Source organism: Betta splendens, chromosome 12, assembly GCF_900634795.4.
Source record: "Betta splendens chromosome 12, fBetSpl5.4, whole genome shotgun sequence".
Classification (NCBI taxonomy): domain Eukaryota; kingdom Metazoa; phylum Chordata; class Actinopteri; order Anabantiformes; family Osphronemidae; genus Betta; species Betta splendens.
In genome coordinates, this window is record NC_040892.2 from 3,919,381 (window position 1) to 3,944,000 (window position 24,620).

At 42.5% G+C, this 24,620-nt stretch overlaps 2 protein-coding genes across 3 annotated transcripts; one reads left to right on the top strand and one right to left on the bottom strand.

Annotated features, from left to right (window-relative positions):
* Window positions 1-16,534, bottom strand: mrrf (mitochondrial ribosome recycling factor). The gene is made up of 7 exons (XM_029169049.2): window positions 16,389-16,534; window positions 7,934-8,137; window positions 7,649-7,801; window positions 4,693-4,811; window positions 2,066-2,157; window positions 296-455; window positions 1-223 (listed from the first exon to the last, which is right to left on the bottom strand). The coding sequence occupies exons 2-7, from the start codon at window positions 8,100-8,102 to the stop codon at window positions 146-148; spliced, it is 771 nt and encodes a 256-aa protein (XP_029024882.1). The 5' UTR covers window positions 8,103-8,137; window positions 16,389-16,534; the 3' UTR covers window positions 1-145.
* Window positions 16,441-24,587, top strand: rbm18 (RNA binding motif protein 18). Of its 2 annotated transcripts, none has more exons than XM_041073149.2 (6): window positions 16,441-16,567; window positions 17,325-17,438; window positions 20,604-20,730; window positions 21,376-21,456; window positions 22,923-23,023; window positions 23,834-24,587. In XM_041073149.2, the coding sequence occupies exons 1-6, from the start codon at window positions 16,509-16,511 to the stop codon at window positions 24,015-24,017; spliced, it is 666 nt and encodes a 221-aa protein (XP_040929083.1). In that variant the 5' UTR covers window positions 16,441-16,508; the 3' UTR covers window positions 24,018-24,587. The 2 variants fall into 2 exon arrangements, with proteins under 2 accessions (XP_040929083.1, XP_029024888.1); XM_029169055.3 differs by lacking the exon at window positions 16,441-16,567 and adding an exon at window positions 16,622-16,845.
* Window positions 24,588-24,620: the final 33 nt, after the last annotated feature.

Consider the following 24,620-nt stretch of genomic DNA (forward strand, 5'->3'; position numbering starts at 1 on the left):
TGAGAGTCTGTGTGGTTTATTAGGAAGGTCAGACTGAAACGCTGCTCATGCTGGAGTGGCATCCCCGTGTAGTTCCAGCTGGGAGTAAATGACAGTACAATATCAAGAGCCAATGAGACCTGTGCTTGACCTTTGACCTTCTCCATCAACCTAACAGCTCTTTAGTCTTGGCTGCAAGTTGCTTGTCGATATCTGCCGCCATGTCGTCGGCCATCTGCTGGATCTGAGGGCAGAGAGGAGGGTTCGATCACATCTGGACTGATGTCGGCGGAAGCCCCCACCCTCCGCATCCTACCTGCTTTTCTACGAGCCGTACGGTGTCCTCCGAGTGTCCCTCCTTCGCCTTTTTGACCTGCGTCAAAGCGTTGGAGCGGAGTCGCCTCAGCGACTCTTTAGCCTTGTTGCTGAACTGCTTCGCCATCTTGACAAGGTTCTCTCTGTGCTCCCGTGTTACCCTGACGGGGGGGGGGGGGGGTCAGACACACTCATGTTCACTTTATACCCCACTTATTGTAGCTCTGGTAGTCCCTCTCTCTCACACGCACGCACGCACACACGCACACACACACACACACACACACACACACACACACACACACACACACACACACACACACACACACACACACACACACACACACACACACACACACACACACACACACACACACACACACACACACACACACACACACACACACACCAAAAGAACTATGCGCTCACTTGTGTAAATTGGGACGCTAAGTGTTTGCATGAAGTCTAATCATTTTAGCTCCGACTCATGGCAAAGCAGCAAACAACAATCACTTCCCGAGGCCTGAGACCAGAGTTGAAACATCCGTCATTCCAAACTTCGCATTCACTTTGCATTTGTTAATCACTCAGATAATCCTACTTCCCATTTCACGTTCCCTCTTTGTCCCTAATTGGCATTTTTCGTTGTTTTCGCCTCTGGTACTATTTGCAAACAATCCGACTGCAGCGTCTATTTACCGCAAACAATACGGCCTAATTACTGATTCCAGGGCCAATCAAGGAGCGCCTTCTCCTTGGAAATGCAAATGGAGGCTCAGAGCGTGCCGAGACTGATTGCAGGGGGAAAGCAGTCCGACTCTCGTGTCCCTCCTCTGCCAGACTAACACCTGCTGCTCCCGGCGCACACACGCTGACGCAGGAACATACATGAGCGTGCGCCCGGCGAAGCACGTGTGTGTGTGTGTGTGTGTGTGTGTGTGTGTGTGTGTGTGTGTGTGTGTATATGTAAAAACTGCCTGTGTATACAGCCAGAATGGTTTAGGGAGTGAGAGATGGATAGTTTTCTGTGAAGTTGTTTGACTTGGCAGGGAGAAAAATCGCGAGAGCAGGAGAGGTCTAGTCGGGATGGAGGGAGCGACTGACCCGCCCTCAAATCAACACGCCGAGATTCTCCATACATCTACAAGTAAAAGTCAATAAATCTGTCAGTTTGAGCTCAGAGCAGGAGACCAGGGGATTTATTAATGGAGCGAGGTACAAAAACAGGACTGAGACTCGGTGTATACAGTAGTTTAGCTGTGATAATGTAATATGATAACGTATTTAGTTTATTTATAGATTAATTACTTGGTGCATTAAATATCAAATGATAAACACAAAACCCAAAGTGAATATCAAGACAACCGGTTCTGTTAGAATTAATTAAATGTCAAATCTAACTATAGAACTATAGAAATTATAGAATATTATCAAACTCTAGGTTTTCTAGAGATCCATTGTTCAATACTAAGCATGACTAAGTGAGTGTGTGAGTGAATGAATTTAGGGAACATGATTTTAAGGAAATTCAGTGGATGCGTCACCAGAACAATGTCAATTCTCTGAGCGGCGTTGATTTGTCAGATGCTGAAATAGCAGCACACAAAGAAAAGGAGAACTTGCAAAATCTTTGACAGTGTTGCAATCAATACTAATAATGAAAATAGAGGAAGTAAAAAAACATAGAAGGTGACAAATAAAAGTGAAATAAAAAAGGGGATTAGGAGGAAAGTGTTTCGCCCTCAGGCCTGTGTGCGAGAAAATCACTCACTTGGGAACGGGCACCTTGATGATGGTCCCGTCCACCTCTGGGTTCAGGTTCATGCTGCCCTCTCTCAGGGCACGGGTGGCTGCTGCCGTAGCCTGGGGGGGCGCACACACACACACACACACACACGAATGAGTCCAGCACTGGTGTGAATGAAAAAGCTACAAGTGCAGGTAGAGGCTTAGCTCCAGCTGGCAGTCATTAAGATGTTGTGTTGTGTATGTTGTGTTTGGGTGCGGTGTATGTGTGTGTGTCAGGGGAAGCCCATGCAGCATGGAAGTGCCTCGGGCCACTGTCAGAGCTCAGCCCTGTGGGACGGGACTGAGAGGTTGCAGGGCAGGGCGCTGACCTCTGCTGACCTCAGGGGAGAGTCTGCTTGTGCTCGTGTACAACACACACACACACACACACACACACACACACACACACACACACACACACACACACACACACACACACACACACACACACACACACACACACACACACACACACACACACACACACACACACACACACACACACACACACACACACACACACACACACACACACAATGGGCTTTATTCCAGAGTTTGGCATGGAACTAGTCACATTAAGAACAAATCCATATAGACGATAAAACATTAGGTTTCAGATTAGACTAACTCCCATCAACTCGCATCAAGATCAACAGTATGAAAAATAAAAGAAGGAATGGAAATCTCCTCAGATATCCCTGATCTAACACCTTAATCGGGTTTTAGGAAATCTGTCTGTGTGGAAGAGGTGGAAACGATCAGCCTGTTCTTCGTCTGGCTGGAGATGCAGCAACACGATCCACAGCGCACGATCAGAAAAATGTGCTGTGAAGAAACTCTGAAACGTTGGTCCACCATCATACAACACATGGATTAGTATCAGTTCATTCATCAAACCTGCTATTGCGGATCCGGTTTTAAAGGTTATTCTTATATTTCCACTGATCCGAGAAGCAGCCAGATATAGAAACAACGCTCGCATGTGAAAAGCAGGACGACGTGAACCGCCACATACAGCGAAAGCTCTCATTCCAGAGCACGGGGAGAGGAAGCCAAGTGCTTTGAAACAATTCTGCAACCACATGACAATTCCCTGAGTTGAGCATCAAGACGCGTGCAAATGTTTAATGCAGTAATAGGAGCATATCGTATTTACTTTACCCCCTTTCTCCTCCACTCTCCTTCAAGCCGTTTCCTCAGGGAGAAGGAAATGGGAGTGAGATTAAAGGAACTTATTTGTGTGCATTAAATTAATTCATGAGGTTTCTGTTCCTTTGTTCAATTCATCCGGAGAACAGGCCTCTGCTCGATCTCTTTGAGTGCGGGGTGATAGATTCAGCCCATACCTATGTTTGATTGTTCTCGGCATCAAATTCATCACCGTTTCCCTTTCTCAGACGACCACTCCAGCGGTTTAGGGAAAACCGAGCGGGACTTTTTTTTCTGGGCAGGTTCTGGTTAATATGTTGGGAGAGGAAGAGAAATGACGCTGGACCCTCACATCAAACGTCGACGGCCCGGTTCAAAGAGCTGAGTGGACGGGGGGCCCGTGCTTTTAAAAAGATCCCCGTGAAGGAAACGCAGGTAACGAAAGCAGTGGGACGTTCAAACCACAACCGCCCTCTGAACGCACACGGGCCAAAATGGCTGCGCGTCCGTGCACGCGGGTCGCCGCCGTCCTCTTCGCCGTAGCTTCACAGGCTGCGAGCAGTTGAGTGGGGAACAATGCAAGGGCCTCTGCAGCGCCTGGTAATGGATAGGCATCATTATAAGCCTATTAACTCTGGATACTGACGACTCACCTCTGAGTGGCACATGGGTAATGTAGGGCATGACAGGGAAGTGTGTGTGGTCTGTCGCTGCCGAGGATTCTGGGAAATAACTCGCCGGAGGGACATTGAGCACGAGTCGGGATTTGCTGATGAATGTGTTAATGTGTACATGTATGTAGTTTTGCAAGTCACAAAAAGGGGTTAGGGTGGAGAAACGAAGCCCAGTGACTTAACAACAGCCAACGAAGGCACAGCTGTCGCAGGGTATGATTGCATAATGTTGTTAGATGCAAAAAAAAAAAAAAAAAGCCCATTTAGACTTTCCAGACCACCAGAAAGTCTGGCTACTAAAACTGTGCATCGCCCCATGGAGAGAATTACCGCGAGTTGCTCTGATTAGTACAGTGTTGTATCATGTGTGAAAGAAACGAGCGAGAGAAAAGCGAGCGAAAAAAAAAAAAAGAAAAATAATCCATTCCTTCCTAACCTGGGGGTAAGATGAGGTCATTTCCTATTCTGTGACAACTCGCATGCAGACATGTCCGCGTTTCCGTGCACGCACACACGGAGCTTAAGTTCTTGTTGCTATCTTTCAACCCAGAACAAAGGGCCGGAGCAGTGATCAATCAATTAGCATCTGAGACGCAGTTGGAGAGGGAGCGGGCGGCTCGGCTTTCACTGCACAGAGATGTGGGATTCCAGATCTGGCCTGGCTCTTTTCCTCCTGTGAGGCACCGTCTATCTATCTGTCTGTGCCGTGGATTATTTGTACAAAGCTTTCGGTTACCGCCTTCTCAGACCAATACGAGCGGGCGACAGCCTTCGCCGCTCGTCTTACCTCGGGGAAGCTGCTCATGTTGACCATAATGAGCTGAGGCGATTTCATGGAGATCTGACCCAGCTGGTTCAGAGGAAACTTTCCGTCCGGAGTCGTCACCACGATGTGATCGAGAGCTCCTGAGCAAACACAGATAAACACAACTGTTGACTTTCTTTTCGTTGCAAAGCGGCCGGCGTGCCTTTGAGCAGCCCAGTCCTGTTGAGAAATATCAAACATGTCTGCATTTGGAAACTGAAGCAATTAATATTTCCTTTGGCCACATTTGATGCATTTTGTCAATTCACTATTTTACTTTTACACATTTTTATTTGAGTTATTCAATGATGTTTGAAATGTGCCGTTAGAACAGCATGTAGCTGGGCTCCATATTGTTCATCTGTACTACGTCTTTACTTGGACTTTTATTCTCAAGGGTCGGGTCGGTGCTGGTTCCAAACCTCTGTCAGGTTGGGGGGGGGCACACATGCATCCATGCAGAATTAATCTAAAAGAAAACATTCAGTCAAATCGCTCAGTCAGACACATAAACAAACAGACGGACAGATGAGTGAGCAGCACAAGTCACAATTTGCATAAGTGAGTTTAAAAAAAGAGGCCTTCAGGCTGTTTCCATGATCCACTGTCTGTCCTCAGCGTCAACGTGGAGACAAGTGAGGGAAGGTTTGCCAACACAGGCCGACTCCTGTTCCTCTGTCCCTCACTGCGTCCGTCCGTCCCTCTCCTCCATCTGGCTAAGCTCAGACGCAGTTGTTTCCTTCTCCTCCACCTCTGCCTTACATCACTGGCTTTCTGCTCACACGGGGGGGGGGGTCCACTTCAGCGTAGGACAGGAGGGTAAAGGGGAGGTGAGACCCCCCCCCATGATTGGTTCATGAGATGATTTCAAAAGGCCCAAAAAGCTACAGATGCAGAGGAAGGAAAATAAATCCAAAATAGAATCTGGTGATGCTGCGATGAAACGGACACCGTTTATTTAACGGAAGCTGAATCACTCACATGCCATCTCCCCGATCGACGCCTGAACCTGTCAGTCTGAGCGAGTGTTTGGACGAAGACGGGTCGTCTCTATATCTGTACCTGTCCATCTTTGTTACTACCTTGCACCCAAACATCTGGAACCGCTTTACGAGTCATTTGTTTGAATAAAAAGATGGAGTCTGCGCAGTGGACATGCGGAGGTCAGACTCAGGCGGATGAGGATGAATTGGCCTAATATTAAAAACTTGGCAAAAGCTTCTTCATTCAATTATTATAGGATAATAAATATTATCTACATTAGTGAACTAGTTCAACTGAGGATGATGGGGATGTTAGGTGTCAGCAGGGTGATGCCCGAGGTCGTATCATGGCCGCTGATGCTGACGTTCTCCATGAGGTTTCACTGATACTATTAACGTCAGATCACCTTGATCAAAGATTTAGCAGATCTTTTGTTTAAATCGCTGTATAAATACAATTTCAAATAATCTCCAAACTTATTATCAGCTTAGAAAAAGGCAAAGGTTTTTTAAAAAATATGCATCCCAGCTGTTGTTGTTGTTCAATGCCGCCTTAGTCCACTTTGTCTCAAAGTTTCCATGGAAACAGAGCTAATTTTCAGTCCAGACTGCCCATCTGTGATTAACCGCAATACGTTGGTCATAGCGCTGATCCCGACTCTGGATCTATTGGGATATTTTCCCCCTACACATCTGCCACATACAAAACACACACGTGTGTTCATGGCAACACACGTGTACACACGCACGCGCACGCGCACGCGCACACACACACACACACACACACACACACACACACACACACACACACACACACACACACACACACACGTTTAATGAGAGCCAGATGGAGTTCATGGAACAAACACACACTTGCACAAGACGCGTTCGGACAACTGACGTCATTTCATTCCACCATCTCATCTCTCCTGTCAGCCCTAAGTCCTGCTGCCTCCCTGGATTACTGTGCAGCTGGACAGAAGAGAGAGGGATGGACAGACCGGAGGAGACCGGGGATGCACAGAAGAGGGACAAAGGAGGGTGGATGACACGATGGAGCCACAGATGCAGAGTGGTGAAGGAGACAGAGGGAAAACAGGAGGGATGGAGGCGCTGAAGTGGTTGAATCTTGCCCAGAACAAACTAACTCAAATTAATATTTTTCCAGTAGGTAAATAAAAAAAGTATCATCAACCACAGCATGTGATGCTGGGAACCGTTGGGAAAATCAAAGGGAGGGGCTGAGGATAGAAGAAGGTGAAGCGCATGAAACAGTTGACTGGTGAATGGAAAGAAGTGAGGCTGGAACCTGACAGTGGAAAGCGAAGACACAGAAAGGGTTAAACACTGAAACCAAGGTTTTCCTCCAGCTTCTGTTGTCTGCAAATCCTATAGAGGTCAAAGAAACTACACACAAAGGAAATCAAAGGATGAAGAAAAAGAAACTTCATCCGAGGAGGAAATGCGGGAGAAACTCAAGACACTTTCAGTTTGAAGTCTGATTCCAGGGCTGGCCTCCTCCCTCGGGAGCTTCCATTATGCACCCCACCTCTGACTCCTCGGAGCCCAGCGCCCATTTGTTAGAACACAGAGGCAAAGGGTCATGACCTGGATGTAGTTGGGGAAACAGAGGTCAACCTGGGGTCAAGGTAAGGTCACACAGGGGCTCTCCTCACTCTCAGCCTTTAGGCGCTGCGCTCAGACAGACATTTGCCCTGTGGCGAAACAATGACTGCGTCGTTTCATCTACAGGCAAGACTCTGACGTACACAGACCGCTAGGTTTCAACATTAGGTTGTCATGACAGCAGTGGTTTGAATTGTGGAGCTGTGAAATTGAGCTTTTGACTGTATGTAAAGCTTTATGTAACTGTTTTCTAAATCAGTATAAATAAATTGGGGGATCTTGAGAAATATTAGACGGAATCCCAGTGAGAACACAGGGAAGCTGAATACCTGGTGAGGTTCGAATGCTGAGGTTGCGTGTGAAGTCATCTTTGAGAGCATTAAGGACTTCACTCATGTCACCCATCACTGCATCCAGACTGATGATGTCCTCCACCAGGGCCGTGTTAATATTCACCTTAGCCGACTGGCCCTTTGCCTTTGCTGGGAAAAGGAAGGAGGGGAGAAGAAGTGCAAGATGAATTATATCTATCAAATAACCCACATTCACGCCAGAGGTCCCGCAGAGGTTGCACGTGTGCACACGCGAGCCCCGTCTCCGATCTCACCGCAGACCTTTCGCTTTCTTGGTGGCGTAGAGCCTGGCGCACGCCGCGGGGTGGCAGGCGCCGCCGGGGCACAGCAGAGGCGACAGCGCGGAGGTGGAGGCGAGGGGGGGGTGCACCTGCTGCGCCAGCGAGCGACGCAGCAGAGGCCGCAGCGCGTTCAGGCGTTTCAGAGCCATGACCGAGTTCAAGTCCACACACGGCGCGGGAGTTCCTGCAGGAAAAACAGTCAGTTACTCACAGACGAATTGAAGTGTTGTGTATCAAGTGAGTAATAAGACACCAACACACTAACATTACAATAACGGAGTCTATTTTTCCTCATGGCAGCAAACTTTGCAGACAATTAGAAAGTCCACGTGGGATTTTTGTATCATGCAATCAATCAAAAGCAGCATCTCGTAAATAAACGACAATGAATAACAACCAGACAGTTTTCTACTAATTGAGAATTTGATTATTAGATTCAATGCTTAGATCCCAAACACAAATTCTCTAATAATACAAAACACAGACTTTTGAGGATGTTCCTGAAAAAGGACCCCCCTCCTTTAAAACGTCACAATGCGAGAGCAGCCAAACAACCGGCCTCCCACCTTGAGCTCTGCCACTCAACCCAAGCACACACACGCTCAGCCTTCTGGAAGCACACAGTGAAGGCCTTTCACAGCCAGTGGTGGTGAACAGCCGCCAGTGTCCTGCCCCCGGACTGGCGACCTCCATTATGTGCTGTGTATTTAGACCTGCACTCAGGTGAAACATGCCACACGGCTGCTCAAGCCAAACGTGTCCCCGTCAAACACAATGCGAACCCATAACATCAGCGTCGGCGGCGGGCAGGTTTCCTGACAAGCCGTTACGATGCACGTGCACAGTGGCGGCACCGATGTGGGACGCTGAGAGACGTCTTTAGCGGAGAAGTGAAGCAGAAGAAAACACAGGACCTGCAGCTGCTGTGTGTGGGGCTACAGTATCTCACTGAACACCTGCGCAGAGGCAGGCGACAGCGGGGGCACCTCGACCATTTCATTTTCATTTCAGTAGAAAATGACACGCAGAGTAGATGACAATGTCTGGGGGACAGCTTTAAATTAATATTATTAATTTATTTTTATTTATTCTTTCAAAGGCAGTTGATATAGTAACACACATAATTAGGCACATATACACGAAAATGCATGTCAGCTATACATGTACTTGAACGGAGTAGGAAGAAGTTAGACTCATCTCGTCCCACCCCAGATTTACTGTATGTACACGTTAGATGTTTTGGTTATAAATATTGTGTATAAAATGCCTTTATTTATTAATTATTATTTGGTATTTAAATCAAACTGGATATTATTTGAAACAAATTCACGTAAGCAATATTTCAGGTACAGTGTGAAGACTGCGGTCAAGTGAGCCGTCGTTCGTTCATCCGTCGTTCAGCCAGCCGCGCTTCAGAAACGTCTTGCGCCCGTATTACGCGCTTTACAGCAGAGAACAAAACACGGTCGTCGCGACTTCCTCTTTTCATAGCGAAACGTCTGGTCTGTTCAAAATATTGAAAAATACGAAACAAAATATTGCATATATAGAAAAACTGTCGCCTAATGAAGATCTGTATACTTTTACTGTAAAATTAAGCATTTATTATTATTTAAAACTACCATGTCATACTGTGAAACTTTTATAATTAATACCTTAACTTTGGTGCATAGTTCCAGGCTCAGACCACGTTCCCCTTGTTCTACTAGAGGTGTACTATTACCCCACAAAGATTCGTGTATTTTTACTGTATAGTTTATGATTTATTAGTATTCAAAACTACCATGTCATACTGTAATACAGTCAACTTTGATCATTAATAACTTGACTTTGGTGCATAGTTCCAGGCTCAGACCACTTTCCCCTTGTTCTACTAGAGGTGTACTATTACCCCACAAAGATTCATGTATTTTTACTGTATAGTTTATGATTTATTAGTATTCAAAACTACCAGTTCATACTGTAACTGTATAGGCCGTATAGTCAACTTTAATGATCAATAACTTGACTTTGGTGCATAGTTCCAGGCCCAGACCACTTTCCCCTTGTTCTACTAGATGTGTACTATCATCACACAAAGATTCGTGTAATTTTACTGTATAGTTTATGATTTATTAGTACTTGAAAGTACTATGTCATACTGTAATACAGTCAACTTTGATAATCAATAACTTGACTTTGGTGCATAGTTCCAGGCCCAGACCACTTTCCCCTTGTTCTACTAGATGTGTACTATCACCCCACAAAAATTCATGTATTTTTACTGTATAGTTTATGATTTATTAGTACTTGAAAGTACTATGTCATACTGTAATACAGTCAACTTTGATAATCAATAACTTGACTTTGGTGCATAGTTCCAGGCCCAGACCACTTTCCCCTTGTTCTACTAGAGGTGTACTATTACCCCACAAAGATTCATGTATTTTTACTGTATAGTTTATGATTTATTAGTATTCAAAACTACCAGTTCATACTGTAACTGTATAGGCCGTATAGTCAACTTTAATGATCAATAACTTGACTTTGGTGCATAGTTCCAGGCCCAGACCACTTTCCCCTTGTTCTACTAGATGTGTACTATCATCACACAAAGATTCGTGTAATTTTACTGTATAGTTTATGATTTATTAGTACTTGAAAGTACTATGTCATACTGTAATACAGTCAACTTTGATAATCAATAACTTGACTTTGGTGCATAGTTCCAGGCCCAGACCACTTTCCCCTTGTTCTACTAGATGTGTACTATCACCCCACAAAAATTCATGTATTTTTACTGTATAGTTTATGATTTATTAGTACTTGAAAGTACTATGTCATACTGTAATACAGTCAACTTTGATAATCAATAACTTGACTTTGGTGCATAGTTCCAGGCCCAGACCACTTTCCCCTTGTTTTACTAGAGGTGTACTATTACCCCACAAAGATTCATGTATTTTTACTGTATAGTTTATGATTTATTAGTATTCAAAACTACCATGTCATACTGTAACTGTATGGGCCGTATAGTCAACTTTAATGATCAATAACTTGACTTTGGTGCATAGTTCCAGGCCCAGACCACTTTCCCCTTGTTCTACTAGATGTGTACTATCACCCCACAAAAATTCATGTATTTTTACTGTATAGTTTATGATTTATTAGTACTTGAAAGTACTATGTCATACTGTAATACAGTCAACTTTGATAATCAATAACTTGACTTTGGTGCATAGTTCCAGGCTCAGACCACTTTCCCCTTGTTCTACTAGATGTGTACTATCACCCCACAAAGATCCATGTATTTTTACTGTATAGTTTATGATTTATTAGTATTCAAAACTACCATGTCATACTGTAACTGTATGGGCCGTATAGTCAACTTTAATCGTTAATAACTAGACTTTGGTGCATAGTTCCAGGCCCAGAGCACTTTCCCCTTGTTCTACTAGATGTGTACTATCACCCCACAAAAATTCATGTATTTTTACTGTATAGTTTATGATTTATTAGTACTTGAAAGTACTATGTCATACTGTAATACAGTCAACTTTGATAATCAATAACTTGACTTTGGTGCATAGTTCCAGGCTCAGACCACTTTCCCCTTGTTCTACTAGATGTGTACTATCACCCCACAAAGATCCATGTATTTTTACTGTATAGTTTATGATTTATTAGTATTCAAAACTACCATGTCATACTGTAACTGTATGGGCCGTATAGTCAACTTTAATCGTTAATAACTAGACTTTGGTGCATAGTTCCAGGCCCAGAGCACTTTCCCCTTGTTCTACTAGATGTGTACTATCACCCCACAAAAATTCATGTATTTTTACTGTATAGTTTATGATTTATTAGTACTTGAAAGTACTATGTCATACTGTAATACAGTCAACTTTGATAATCAATAACTTGACTTTGGTGCATAGTTCCAGGCTCAGACCACTTTCCCTTGTTCTACTAGATGTGTACTATCACCCCACAAAGATTCATGTATTTTTACTGTATAGTTTATGATTTATTAGTATTCAAAACTACCATGTCATACTGTAATACAGTCAACTTTGATCATTAATAACTAGACTTTGGTGCATAGTTCCAGGCTCAGACCACTTTCCCCTTGTTCTACTAGATGTGTACTATCACCCCACAAAGATTCATGTATTTTTACTGTATAGTTTATGATTTATTAGTATTCAAAACTACCATGTCATACTGTAATACAGTCAACTTTGATCATTAATAACTTGACTTTGGTGCATAGTTCCAGGCTCAGACCACTTTCCCCTTGTTCTACTAGATGTGTACTATCACCCCACAAAAATTCATGTATTTTTACTGTATAGTTTATGATTTATTAGTATTCAAAACTACCAGTTCATACTGTAACTGTATACCGTATAGTCAACTTTAATGATCAATAACTTGACTTTGGTGCATAGTTCCAGGCCCAGACCACTTTCTCCTATTTCTGCTAGATGTGTACTATCACCACACAAAGATTTGTGTATTTTTACTGTATAGTTTAGGATTTATTAGTATACAAAACTTCCAGGTCATACTGTAATACTCTATGGGCCTTATATTCAACTATGATGATGAATAACTTGACTTTAGTGCATAACGCCAGGCCCAGATTATGTCACTTTTCATAAAAAAACTGAGTGAGGCTAAGCACACACACATTAAATCCTTTTATTACCATCTGTTAGGACTCCAAAGTGTGACTTTTAATATTGAAACTAAATTTTAATGTTTAATATAAAGTCATGGAACAGTCAAAAACTGAATATTTATGTGTGAAACATACATTAACGTGGTGGAGGAGTTTGTGTGCCTGAATGACCCCGGGAGCTATGTTGTTGGGGGCTAAATGCCCCTGGTAGGGTCTCCCAAGGCAAACAGGTCCTGGGCTGGGCTGAACTGGAGGAAGTGTCCGGAGAGAGGGAAGTTTGGAGTTTGCTTAGACTGTTGCCCCCGCGACCCGCCCCCAGAAAAAGCGGTTGAAAATGGATGGATACTGAAATCGTTATTTGTTCTCATTAAACCATTTCCCATGTCTGGAGTTTGTTTTATCAAAGTTATTGCCATCTCTGTTCTTACACATTGTAATATCTAGTTTTGAACACTAAAATGTAAATACAAAATGTATATAACCAAATATTCAGGATTAGATTTAATGCAATTATTCTCTCTTCACAATACAGACTTAAAACAATAAAAAAGAAAGTTACACACTACACTGTTTGTAGTGCAGTACTTATTGGTTTTATGCTTGACTGTAAGGGCCATATTTCGGCATAACATGGTACTACTAAAATCCTAAACTATACAGTAAAAGTACACAGATCTTTGTGGGGTGATAGTACATCTCTAGTAGATCAGGGGGAATGTGGTCTGAGCCTGGAACTATGCACCAAAGTCAAGTTATTGATCATCAAAGTTGACTGTATTACAGTATGACATAGTACTTTCAAGTACTGCTAAATCCTAAACTATACAGTAAAAATACACGAATCTTTGTGGGGTGATAGTACACATCTAGCAGAACAAGGGGAAAGTGGTCTGAGCCTGGAACTATGCACCAAAGTCAAGTTATTGATCATCAAAGTTGACTGTATTACAGTATGACATAGTACTTTCAAGTACTGCTAAATCCTAAACTATACAGTAAAAATACACGAATCTTTGTGGGGTGATAGTACACATCTAGCAGAACAAGGGGAAAGTGGTCTAGGCCTGGAACTATGCACCAAAGTCAAGTTATTAATCATGAAAGTTGACTTTATTACAGTATGACATAGTACTTTCAAGTACTGCTAAAACGTAAACTATACAGTAAAAATACACGAATCTTTGTGGGGTGATAGTACACATCTAGCAGAACAAGGGGAAAGTGGTCTGAGCCTGGAACTATGCACCAAAGTCAAGTTATTAATGATCAAAGTTGACTGTATTACAGTATGACATGGTAGTTTTGAATACTAATAAATCATAAACTATACAGTAAAAATACACGAATCTTTGTGGGGTAATAGTACACCTCTAGTAGAACAAGGGGAAAGTGCTCTGGGCCTGGAACTATGCACCAAAGTCTAGTTATTAACGATTAAAGTTGACTATACGGCCCATACAGTTACAGTATGACATGGTAGTTTTGAATACTAATAAATCATAAACTATACAGTAAAAATACACGAATCTTTGTGTGATGATAGTACACATCTAGTAGAACAAGGGGAAAGTGGTCTGGGCCTGGAACTATGCACCAAAGTCTAGTTATTAACGATTAAAGTTGACTATACGGCCCATACAGTTACAGTATGACATGGTAGTTTTGAATACTAATAAATCATAAACTATACAGTAAAAATACATTAATCTTTGTGGGGTAATAGTACACCTCTAGTAGAACAAGGGGAAAGTGGTCTGAGCCTGGAACTATGCACCAAAGTCAAGTTATTAATGATCAAAGTTGACTGTATTACAGTATGACATGGTAGTTTTGAATACTAATAAATCATAAACTATACAGTAAAAATACATGAATCTTTGTGGGGTAATAGTACACATCTAGTAGAACAAGGGGAACGTGGTCTGAGCCTGGAACTATGCACCAAAGTCAAGTTATTGATTATCAAAGTTGACTGTATTACAGTATGACATAGTACTTTCAAGTACTAATAAATCATAAACTATACAGTAAAAATACACGAATCTTTGTGGGGTGATAGTACACATCTAGTAGAACAAGGGGAAAGTGGTCTGGGCCTGGAACTATGCACCAAAGTCAAGTTATTGATCATTAAATTTGACTATACGGCCCATACAGTTACAGTATGACATGGTAGTTTTGAATACTAATAAATCATAAACTATACAGTAAAAATACATGAATCTTTGTGGGGTAATAGTACACATCTAGTAGAACAAGGGGAACGTGGTCTGAGCCTGGAACTATGCACCAAAGTCAAGTTATTGATTATCAAAGTTGACTGTATTACAGTATGACATAGTACTTTCAAGTACTAATAAATCATAAACTATACAGTAAAAATACACGAATCTTTGTGGGGTGATAGTACACATCTAGTAGAACAAGGGGAAAGTGGTCTGGGCCTGGAACTATGCACCAAAGTCAAGTTATTGATCATTAAATTTGACTATACGGCCTATACAGTTACAGTATGAACTGGTAGATTTGAGTACTAATAAATCATAAACTATACAGTAAAAATACACGAATCTTTGTGGGGTGATAGTACACATCTAGTAGAACAAGGGGAAAGTGGTCTGGGCCTGGAACTATGCACCAAAGTCAAGTTATTGATCATTAAAGTTGACTATACGGCCTATACAGTTACAGTATGAACTGGTAGTTTTGAGTACTAATAAATCCAAAACTATACAGTAAAAATATACAGATCTTTGTGGGGTAATAGTACACCTCTAGTAGAACAAGAGGAAAGTGGTCTGAGCCTGGAACTATGCACCAAAGTCAAGTTATTGATTATCAAAGTTGACTGTGTTACAGTATGACATAGTACTTTCAAGTACTAATAAATCCAAAACTATACAGTAAAAATATACAGATCTTTGTGGGGTAATAGTACACCTCTAGTAGAACAAGAGGAAAGTGGTCTGAGCCTGGAACTATGCACCAAAGTCAAGTTATTGATTATCAAAGTTGACTGTGTTACAGTATGACATAGTACTTTCAAGTACTAATAAATCATAAACTATACAGTAAAAATACATTAATCTTTGTGTGGTGATAGAACACTTCTAGTAGAACAAGAGGAAAGAGGTCTGAGCCTGGAACTATGCACCAAAGTCAAGTTATTAATGATCAAAGTTGACTGTATTACAGTATGAACTGGTAGTTTTGAATACTAATAAATCCAAAACTATACAGTAAAAATACACAAATCTTTGTGGGGTAATAGTACACCTCTAGTAGAACAAGGGGAAAGTGGTCTGAGCCTGGAACTATGCACCAATGTTAAGGTATTAATTAAAAAAGTTTCACAGTATGACATGGTAGTTTTAAATAATAATAAATGCTTAATTTTACAGTAAAAGTATACAGATCTTCATTAGGCGACAGTTTTTCTATATATGCAATATTTTGTTTCGTATTTTTCAATATTTTGAACAGACCAGACGTGTCGCTATGAAAAGAGGAAGTCGCGACGAGCGTGTTTTGTTCTCTGCTGTAAAGCGCGTAATACGGGCGCAAGACGTTTCTGAAGCGCGGCTGGCTGAACGACGGATGAACGAACGACGGCTCACTTGACCGCAGTGTGTGAAGGTCGGTCTGAACACAGCGTTTCTTCTCCCTCTACACAAACAGGCACGACTACTACAAGCTTATCGATCAACACTGTGTTGTACTTTTTTCCAACACGCCTCCCTAACATTTAAATAATGACACAAAGACTACTTACTTTCAAGACTTTCAGGACGTACACGAGCTAAAGCGTGCAACACGGGGAAAAGCCACAGTTGACATCTATGTCATCATCATTAAGCGCCGACGTTTAGCGACGTCCGGGTGAGCGTTTGGGATGCTTTACCGTTTGAACCGAGCGAGCGGCGTTCCCGCCCTTGCACCGAAAGACTCCAGGTGGGAGACACCGTACACCAAAACGAGCGCTTCCGCCGAACTCCGCGTCCAGTTAAACAAACCACAACATCATCCTGCGCCTTTGTTGTCAGATTGTAGTAGGCGACTGCTTAGCTTTCAAGCTAGTTGATCTAGTCGGTTTTACAGAGGAACAAAATAAACATAGTTTGAAATGATTATCATTACGTTTTGATGTAACCGAGCCATCCCAAAAGTGGGATAAGAAGCCAGTTAGGTCGAAGAAGTCGGTCGCTGTCAAAGAGGAACAGAACGAGGGGGTACGTTCGTGCTAACTAAGCTAACTGCTCGCGTAAAACGTACCGTTAACCATTTAGTGGATAGATTTAGCTAATTATAATGGAATGTGCTATTATTTAAACGCCTGTATTAAACTTGGCTTTACAATGTCGGCTCTGGCTTCTGTTGCTTATTAACGCATAACACGATGCGAATGTCAGTCAGTTGATGAGCCTGATGTTAGCTAAGCTAAAGGCAACTAGCTGCAGATCTACATCTGATGAGAGGGCGATCTTCTGCTTGTGTCAGCTCGAGAATTTAAATTAAAATAAGTAACGTAACACAACGTTTTTATTGTGGCAATTAGTTGTTTTGGCTGCAGCTAAATTAAACACCAAATAAAAGCTGTATTGAGTGTGTTTTTCGTGTTTGAATATGCTATAAATATCTTTAACATTCTGTATTGTTTATGCATAAAGCACTATTGAGAAGGATTTTTCACACTCCTTTTGATCCACAGAGTCCACATGACGTCTGCAGCAGAGACGGTGGAAAATGCCTCCATCATTTCAGAGAGCATGGCCCACGACGGAAACCGCTTGTGGATAGGCAACATAGATCCCAAGATCACAGAGTAAGGAAATATAGAATGATTAATATAAATAAATTGTATTTTTATTAAAGCCTAAGTCACATGTTTGTTGGCTTTGTGGTAAGTTGGCTGTACAATAACACACTCTGTTTTTAATACCACCTTTAATTCAGCCTGTTGCATGTTTCTAAGACCTGCTTCTTGTTTACACTTTTCCTCTTTAAAAATATACGATTCTTCCCAGACTTGTGAATCCGACAGTTGAATTAACTACAACCTTGGTGTGGCTGCAACACTTGTTTGATTCGAAGCCGCTGTTACAGAGCCCATGTTGGGAACCTGAAGCATCGTTTTTTAAGTTGACCAACTCTGCATCATATAGAGGAAATGCATTTCGTGTCCATATATGATTGATTAACTGTGTGTGTAGAGTGTGTGTGTGTGTGGGTGTCACAGGTTGAGACTGAGCAGACAGTGTTGGGTGTGTGAAGGAGAGGCAGCGAGGCGTGGAGACCTGCTCCGCTAAGGATCAGCCATCATTCCTCACCCACCTGCCCTGTTTACTCTCTGTGTCAAACGTAAAGCTGAGTGTGTGTGTGCGTGTGTATAAATGTTTTTTTAAGTACAATGTGGATGCAAACATTATTCAGTGGTTGTATTCATGTGTATCTAAATGTTAGAGCACCTTAGACTCCCTCTCTCTCCGTCCTGCTGTGATAGAGAGAGAGGGACTTGTTTTTTGGGGGGTCAGGGGTGTGTTTCTCCGCCTGTGGGGGCTGCTGGAGGTTGTATAGGCTAAAGCTCTGGTGGGCGTCTAGACAGACGTTTCCTTCCCCTTTCCCTGCTCTGCTCTACCTCTCCTTAAATAGCCCAGTACCTCAGTGTGGAGAAAAAACAAGAGAAATGCCCATGGCCCCTGTTGCTGATTGGGAAGATTAATTAGCTTCTACACAGAGTATGCAGTACTCCCTCTGTTTTCCAAGAGGAACCTTGACCTAACTTTTAGCCGTAATTAATTGTTATATTTTATTTCATTGACAGGTGTTGTTTTATACTTTAAGGTATTTGGAAAGTCAAATAGGCAATTAATGTAATGTTTTAGAGTAATAATGTTGTGTTTGCTGCGTCTTGGAGGCATCCAGTTCTGCTGTGGTTGGTCTAGCAAGGTTAAGCTGTAAAGATATACAAAGGTTGCACTTTAATCTTGTGTACTTTGTTATGCTTAGTTTCACATACTGTTCGGAGATTAAACATTTCCTGTGGCGCTCAAAGCTTTCAAAGGTGTCATCAGTCATCTGGAGAAAAATTAATCCAAACCATTTATCTCTTTATCTTGAACAACTACAAAACACTTTCAGATGGATGTAAGATCTTTAAAGTCAACCTCTGAAGGGGTCAGTGCTCGGAAACATTTTTTACTTTACCTTGTGGGAATAATTCTTCTCACAACTTAAATAAACATCACCTCTTGTATTGTAGTCTTTAGTTTTTTTATTATCAGAAACGCAGCAGGTGTGACTGCAACTTTCACCACATTTTCATGTTTCGGTGTTGTGTTGCTGCAGTGAGAGGGAATTCTTTCAGGAGTGTTAATCCATTACCTTCTTTCTTGCTGTGCCTCTGGTCCTCTGGTTCTATTTTAAGTTGTGTATCTGCACATTGTCGTGATTCAAATGAAAACACTTGTAACTATCATTTTGTGTGACTGCAACTAACTCAGGAAAGCAGAAAACCCCCTCCCTGCTCGCGCACCTCTCTACTGTAATTTTCCCATCCTCTCATCTGCACTTTTCTCATTCGGATCTTTTGTTTTGCCTCAAAATCCCCCCTTTTTCTTCCTTCCTCGTCTAAGCTTCCAAGATCTCTCCTCCTTAGCGTCACCTTTCTTCTTGTGGCTTTTCCTTCTCTTCCTCCACCTTTCACCTTGCCACCAACATCCCCTCTGTGAACTTTACTCTCACTCTCCCCCACCTTTTCCTCCTCTTTTCTCCTCCTCTTCCTCCGGTGGTTTTTACAGCCCCCAGGAGTAGCAGTCTATTGTGGTTCGCCTCACCAACATCCAAAAATGTTCTTAGAGTGTCTGCATCACATATTTTACATTTACATATAGATGCAAACATGGTTTATAGTGTCATTATAGCATATGGCATTGCTGTAAGGTAATATGCAATGCATTTCAGCACTTCAGCAGATGTTACTCCATGACCCTTATAAAATGATCCTAATGCATATAGAGGCCTGACTGTTTAAGGGAGCTTAGTGCAAGGGGATGCAGGTTTACAGGGTGTTGTCTGGGAAAAGCAGAAACTACCCTTGGCCTAAAGCCCCCCAGGGAGCCGTACAGGGATGGAAGACCACGCTTCTCCTGTATATCCCATATCCCACAGTGAAACCAGTTCACATTAACGTCAGACAATTACGCATGTTGTCACAAACCACTTCAGGGTTAAAAATAGCAGGTAAGTGAATGCTTAAAGGCATTAGGTCAGTTATGAAAGACTTGAGTTCATTCTGGTGGAACAGCGTAGTTGCACAGGGCTATGACACTAAAATGTTTTGTTTATTCTTATTAGAAATAATAATGAAGTTTGACGTTGTTTTATACAACATTATCTGTACATGCATTTACACTAAAGAATGAATACAGTTTGCTTCCATTTAGCTGCTTGTATTAGTTTTAGGGTCTTTGATGCACCTGCAGCTCAGCACGTATTCAAACTTTCAGTTGCCTTAATTTATGACATTAATGTAAGACATGGGTTACTTTCATGGATTCAATGCTCTTTTCCACATTGTTTTTCCAACCAGTGGCCATTTCTGCTCATACCCACAAATACACAAACGCAGCATAGCTCTGCAGTCAGCACATACAGAATCTCTGCATCTGTAGTTCAGTGGATGTTGTTTGTGCAGCGCTCAGATGGGATTTGAGGCTTCCTCTGTTTTATTCCCTCATTGTCCTGCTACTGTATCCTCAGCATTGTCTCAATAAAAGATTTACTGTCACTGACCTGCCACACCAGCTGGCCTGCTGCTAAAAAGGTGTTAGGAAAAGAAAGCACTCCCTCTCATTAGTCCAACGTAACAGATTTACAAGCTGTGGGGTGATGAGCCTACCGATACCTCATCTACTGTTTGACTCATCCCTTTCATTTGTTTTGTCTCTTTCTTCAACCTGCTCTGTGTCTCATCTTTTGTCCGGAACAGGTACCACCTGGTGAAATTGTTAGAGAAATTTGGAAAAGTGAAGCAGTTTGACTTCCTGTTCCACAAGTCTGGGCCTTTGGAGGGACAACCACGGGGGTACTGCTTTGTCAACTTCAGCACCAGAGAGGTACTGTCAGTTTTTACCATACACACTACACAGTATGTGTTTCAGTGGTTTGGTCACATGAAAGTATATTTCATGAGAAGTTCTTAAATAGAACAACAGTCTTATCAGATGTGTTTAAGCAGCTATGACCTGGTTACACTGACCATATTTTGAAATTAGGGACTTAAAGGCGTTGTCTTTGCTGCACAGGTTCAGCCAACTGTATTTGTTTTGGACGGAGTCGGGGGATTAAGATAAGCATCTTGTTTCACAGCTAGTGTCTATCAGTGGGATATGAAGCCCTCCCAAATGGATTAAACAGAGGAAGTGTGTGTTTATATTACACACTTACATGCACTTACACACAGAGATAAAGGACTTCATTTATGTAATTTGCCATCAAAACTACTTAGACTAAACAAAACAAATCTCTGTATGTTTGTTACACTATCTATACAGTGCACATATACATACACACATACATTGTAGAAAATCAGGAAGAGTGGCACATTATCTGTTGTTGTTTCTGCCGTTTCTCTATTGTAGCGGCAGATGATTTAATGGCTCGAACGCGAGCATCAAGGTTGGAGGTTACACCTAAGTGTAAAAACTCTCTTCCTCTTTCTTCCTCTCTCTTCCTCTTCCTGTGCTTCTGCCTGTTTGCAGGAGGCCGAAAGAGCGATCCAGTGTTTAAATGGGAAGCTGGCGCTGTCCAAGAAACTGGTTGTGCGCTGGGCGCACGCACAGGTAAGGAGAAGCACTATTCTTAGCTAATCCTGATGGATTATGGCTGCAGTAGACAGTCAGTCAATCAGTCAGCTTTAAATGCTGCACACAGAAATAAGGTGAGTTACACACAACAAACCAAAAGACTACAACTAGAGAACTGCTAGTAATTCTCGAGGTGGTCGTTTAACCACTGTTCACTGTTCCATAGGTCTGTTTTTCACTAGCGCTGCAGTAGTAAATGCACAGCTAACAGCCTATGCCTGTCCCTTAACAATAGACGGCCTACTGGCAAGGGGTGAGGGGATATCCTGTATAGAGACGAATCACGCCCTGTGCACACGCATACACACAAACACACCGTGGAAGGTTAAGGTCAGCTGCCTGCCTCTGAGGCGACACGTTGGAAGGAACATCTGCTTGTTGTGACTCTCCTCCTGAATCCACTAGTGGATATTGATGCTGTTATAAAATGTTGGATTTCAGCATTTGACACAAAAGCACAAAAAACATTTTAGCTTATCAGCTAAAGCTTTTATCTAACGGTTTGATAATATTAAATCAGTTGGACTTGGCCTGTTTTTCAGGCTCTGCAGATGTGTGTGTCATATTGGGAGTAGTTGCTCAGTTTGTGGCTCTGGCACCTGCTGGGAGATGCTGTGGCATCCAGGAGGCTCACCCTCGCTCAGTTTTAGGGTCACGCCGTTAGCGTTTGCCACCTGCACGCATTCTTAGAGTGGAGACTAGTGTTTGCTAAGCCCCTCACGTCCTGCAGGCTGCTCACGGCACCAGTCCACAGTCATGTTCGAATCAGACCTCCTCCCGACCCGGAGATGATTCCCTACGTGGAAGCCATCTTCAACCCGCTGCCACCAGCCTTGGCAGCGTAACCCGTACGACACTAGCGAGATCCGAGTACTTTTCCACCAGTGTGGCCAGATCAGGGCCAGATGAGTGTGATGTTTTTTGGCGAGCGTATCTTCACCGGCTCCAATCCAGGAGTGACATGCCAAGACAAGTGAGTCAGAGACAGTTGATGTTGAAGTTGTCAGATTCCCAGGCCTACATCTTGACTCTATTACATTGCTTTGAAAGACACAGAATCCCATTTAAGTATTGAAATGTGTGTAGTCCAACCCAAATATTTTTTTCAACAGTTTAACAAATGTGTGTTATGTATTGTTTTATATCTCGGTCTGTTAGTGAGACAAAGATAGAAATAATTGGGCAACAAATTCCTTATTCAATAGACCGGATTCTTCAAAATATACTCAGTTATTAAACCCTTTGGTGCTCTTTAAAGCCTGGATCTTGCATATGAGTAGATGAGACATTACTCTATATGCACAGATGAAATGCTCCTTCAGGAAAAGCAGGTTCCTGCAGTAGGTTTCTATCCGTTAGTTTATGCTGCTTTGCCTCTCTGTCCGTCCATCCACTGTTTTTTCGGTCTCTTGTTTTGCCACTTACCATCTTTTTGCCTGCAGAGGTTTGAAGGTTTCCGCAATGACAAGACGATGCCTCCAAGTCTGGAACCATCCTGCAGCGGAGCTACAGGCGATGGGGCTGTAACAACCAACCACCTCAGGTAGCTACCAAACACCTGTAATCTTTGCACACCTGAGACAGATGTAGGAAGATTTTAAAATAGCAGGTTTGACATTCACGCGATCATCCATTTTTTGAATTGTTCTCATTTTTTGTCCTGAAATCAATCACCACAGCAGAGCTTGTGGACACGCTTTCACCAGAAAACCACAATTAAATCTAAGTCCAACCACTTCGGTTCCAAAAAGGGCCTCGGTGGAAACATTGAAGTCAAAGCAAAGCTAATTCTGACATGTCCTATTAATGCGCCCGTGCTTGCACCCCCACACTCACACATGCTCACGCTGTACGTACGCCGCTCACGCGGAGCTGGAGGTCGAGGAAGAGTCCTCTCGTGTTCAGTGTCGGCTCGTACCGAAACAATCGAGCGTGTAACGCGCCGTCGGCTCTCGGGGTTCAGACTGCACACTTTGATTCTAGCGTAAACCTCAAAACCACTCTCTCCACACAACACAAAAGAAGTTTAACCACTTTTCTTCCCATTTCTCCCCTGATACACACACTTGATGTTCTCTCTGCTCTCACTCACTAGTCTCGCTTGCACTCATTTTACTTTTCTCACTTGCTCCTTCAGCTATTTAAATACAGGTTATTCTCTATTTCTCATGTGCTGTAACTGGTAATCTCTGACTGTTTTTTTCCCTTTGTCTCTCCTAATAGTGAGGGTGCCAAGCCCTCTTCTGCTCTTCCCCTTCAGCCGCAGCCATCACTCCGTTAGTCACCCTCACCCTCAATACCTGGTATTTCGCCCCCTCACATCTCTCTCTGTCTTCTTTCCCCCTCCCTCCAGTACGAGTGCTAAGATCCGTGCCATCGAGGCCAAACTCCAGATGATGGAGGAGAATCCAGATGATGAGTACACAGGCCCGACGGCCTATGTTTACAACAAACCGCCAGAGAGGAAACGCTGGGAGCCCTACTCTAAATCACACCACAATAACCAAAGCAGGTCCTTCCGCAAGTTTAGGAGATGACCCCCATCCTCCCGCTCGCTCTGGAGATCCCCACCACCACACCTCAGCCTCCACCCACATGCAAACAGACTTTACATTAGATATAGACTATACACAGCCTATTTGGGAATAAAAGCTTTTTGAAGTTGTTTAAAATATTTTCAGAACTCGTTTTTATAACAATCACAGCAGTTGTGATTAAATAAAGTGTTTTTTTTTTTTTTGAGTTATTTTTATTTAATCATACAACAGCGGGTCACATGATGCAAAGAAAGAAGACAGAACTACTAAAGGAGTCTAAATGCTGAACTCAAGTATTGTTTACGAAACATATTTACTTTCACAAAAAGTTGTTTAAATAGTCATTTCTACGATTGAAGCACGACAAGCCACTCAGCTACACTCACTGTAATACTGCAATATTTTTGTGTAAATCTATTTGCGTAGTTTTGTTTCCTCTTAGGTTCCACTTTTTGTATGACTGCAGTCATAAGTCTTTTTGTGTGGTGTGTACACTTTTGTTTTTTTTTTTCTCTCCTGCAGTCCTTATTTTCAATTTCCAATTAGAGTTTATTAAATATGACATCTACATTGTGTTGTTATGTCTGCGGCATTTTATTCATT

What these genes read in the sequence shown, in the direction of transcription:
- mrrf (XM_029169049.2), bottom strand. Translation starts at nt 8,102, where the DNA reads ATGGCTCTGAAACGCCTGAACGCGCTGCGGCCTCTGCTGCGTCGCTCG. An exon ending in CGCCACCAAGAAAGCGAAAG is followed by an intron (nt 7,802 to 7,933) that starts GTCTGCGGTGAG and finishes TCCTTTTCCCAG; the next exon opens with CAAAGGCAAAGGGCCAGTCG. An exon ending in ATCAAGGTGCCCGTTCCCAA is followed by an intron (nt 456 to 2,065) that starts GTGAGTGATTTT and finishes CCCCCCCGTCAG; the next exon opens with GGTAACACGGGAGCACAGAG.
- rbm18 (XM_041073149.2), top strand. Translation starts at nt 16,509, where the DNA reads ATGCTTTACCGTTTGAACCGAGCGAGCGGCGTTCCCGCCCTTGCACCG. An exon ending in CTTGCACCGAAAGACTCCAG is followed by an intron (nt 16,568 to 17,324) that starts GTGGGAGACACC and finishes TTTGATCCACAG; the next exon opens with AGTCCACATGACGTCTGCAG. An exon ending in ATAGATCCCAAGATCACAGA is followed by an intron (nt 17,439 to 20,603) that starts GTAAGGAAATAT and finishes TGTCCGGAACAG; the next exon opens with GTACCACCTGGTGAAATTGT.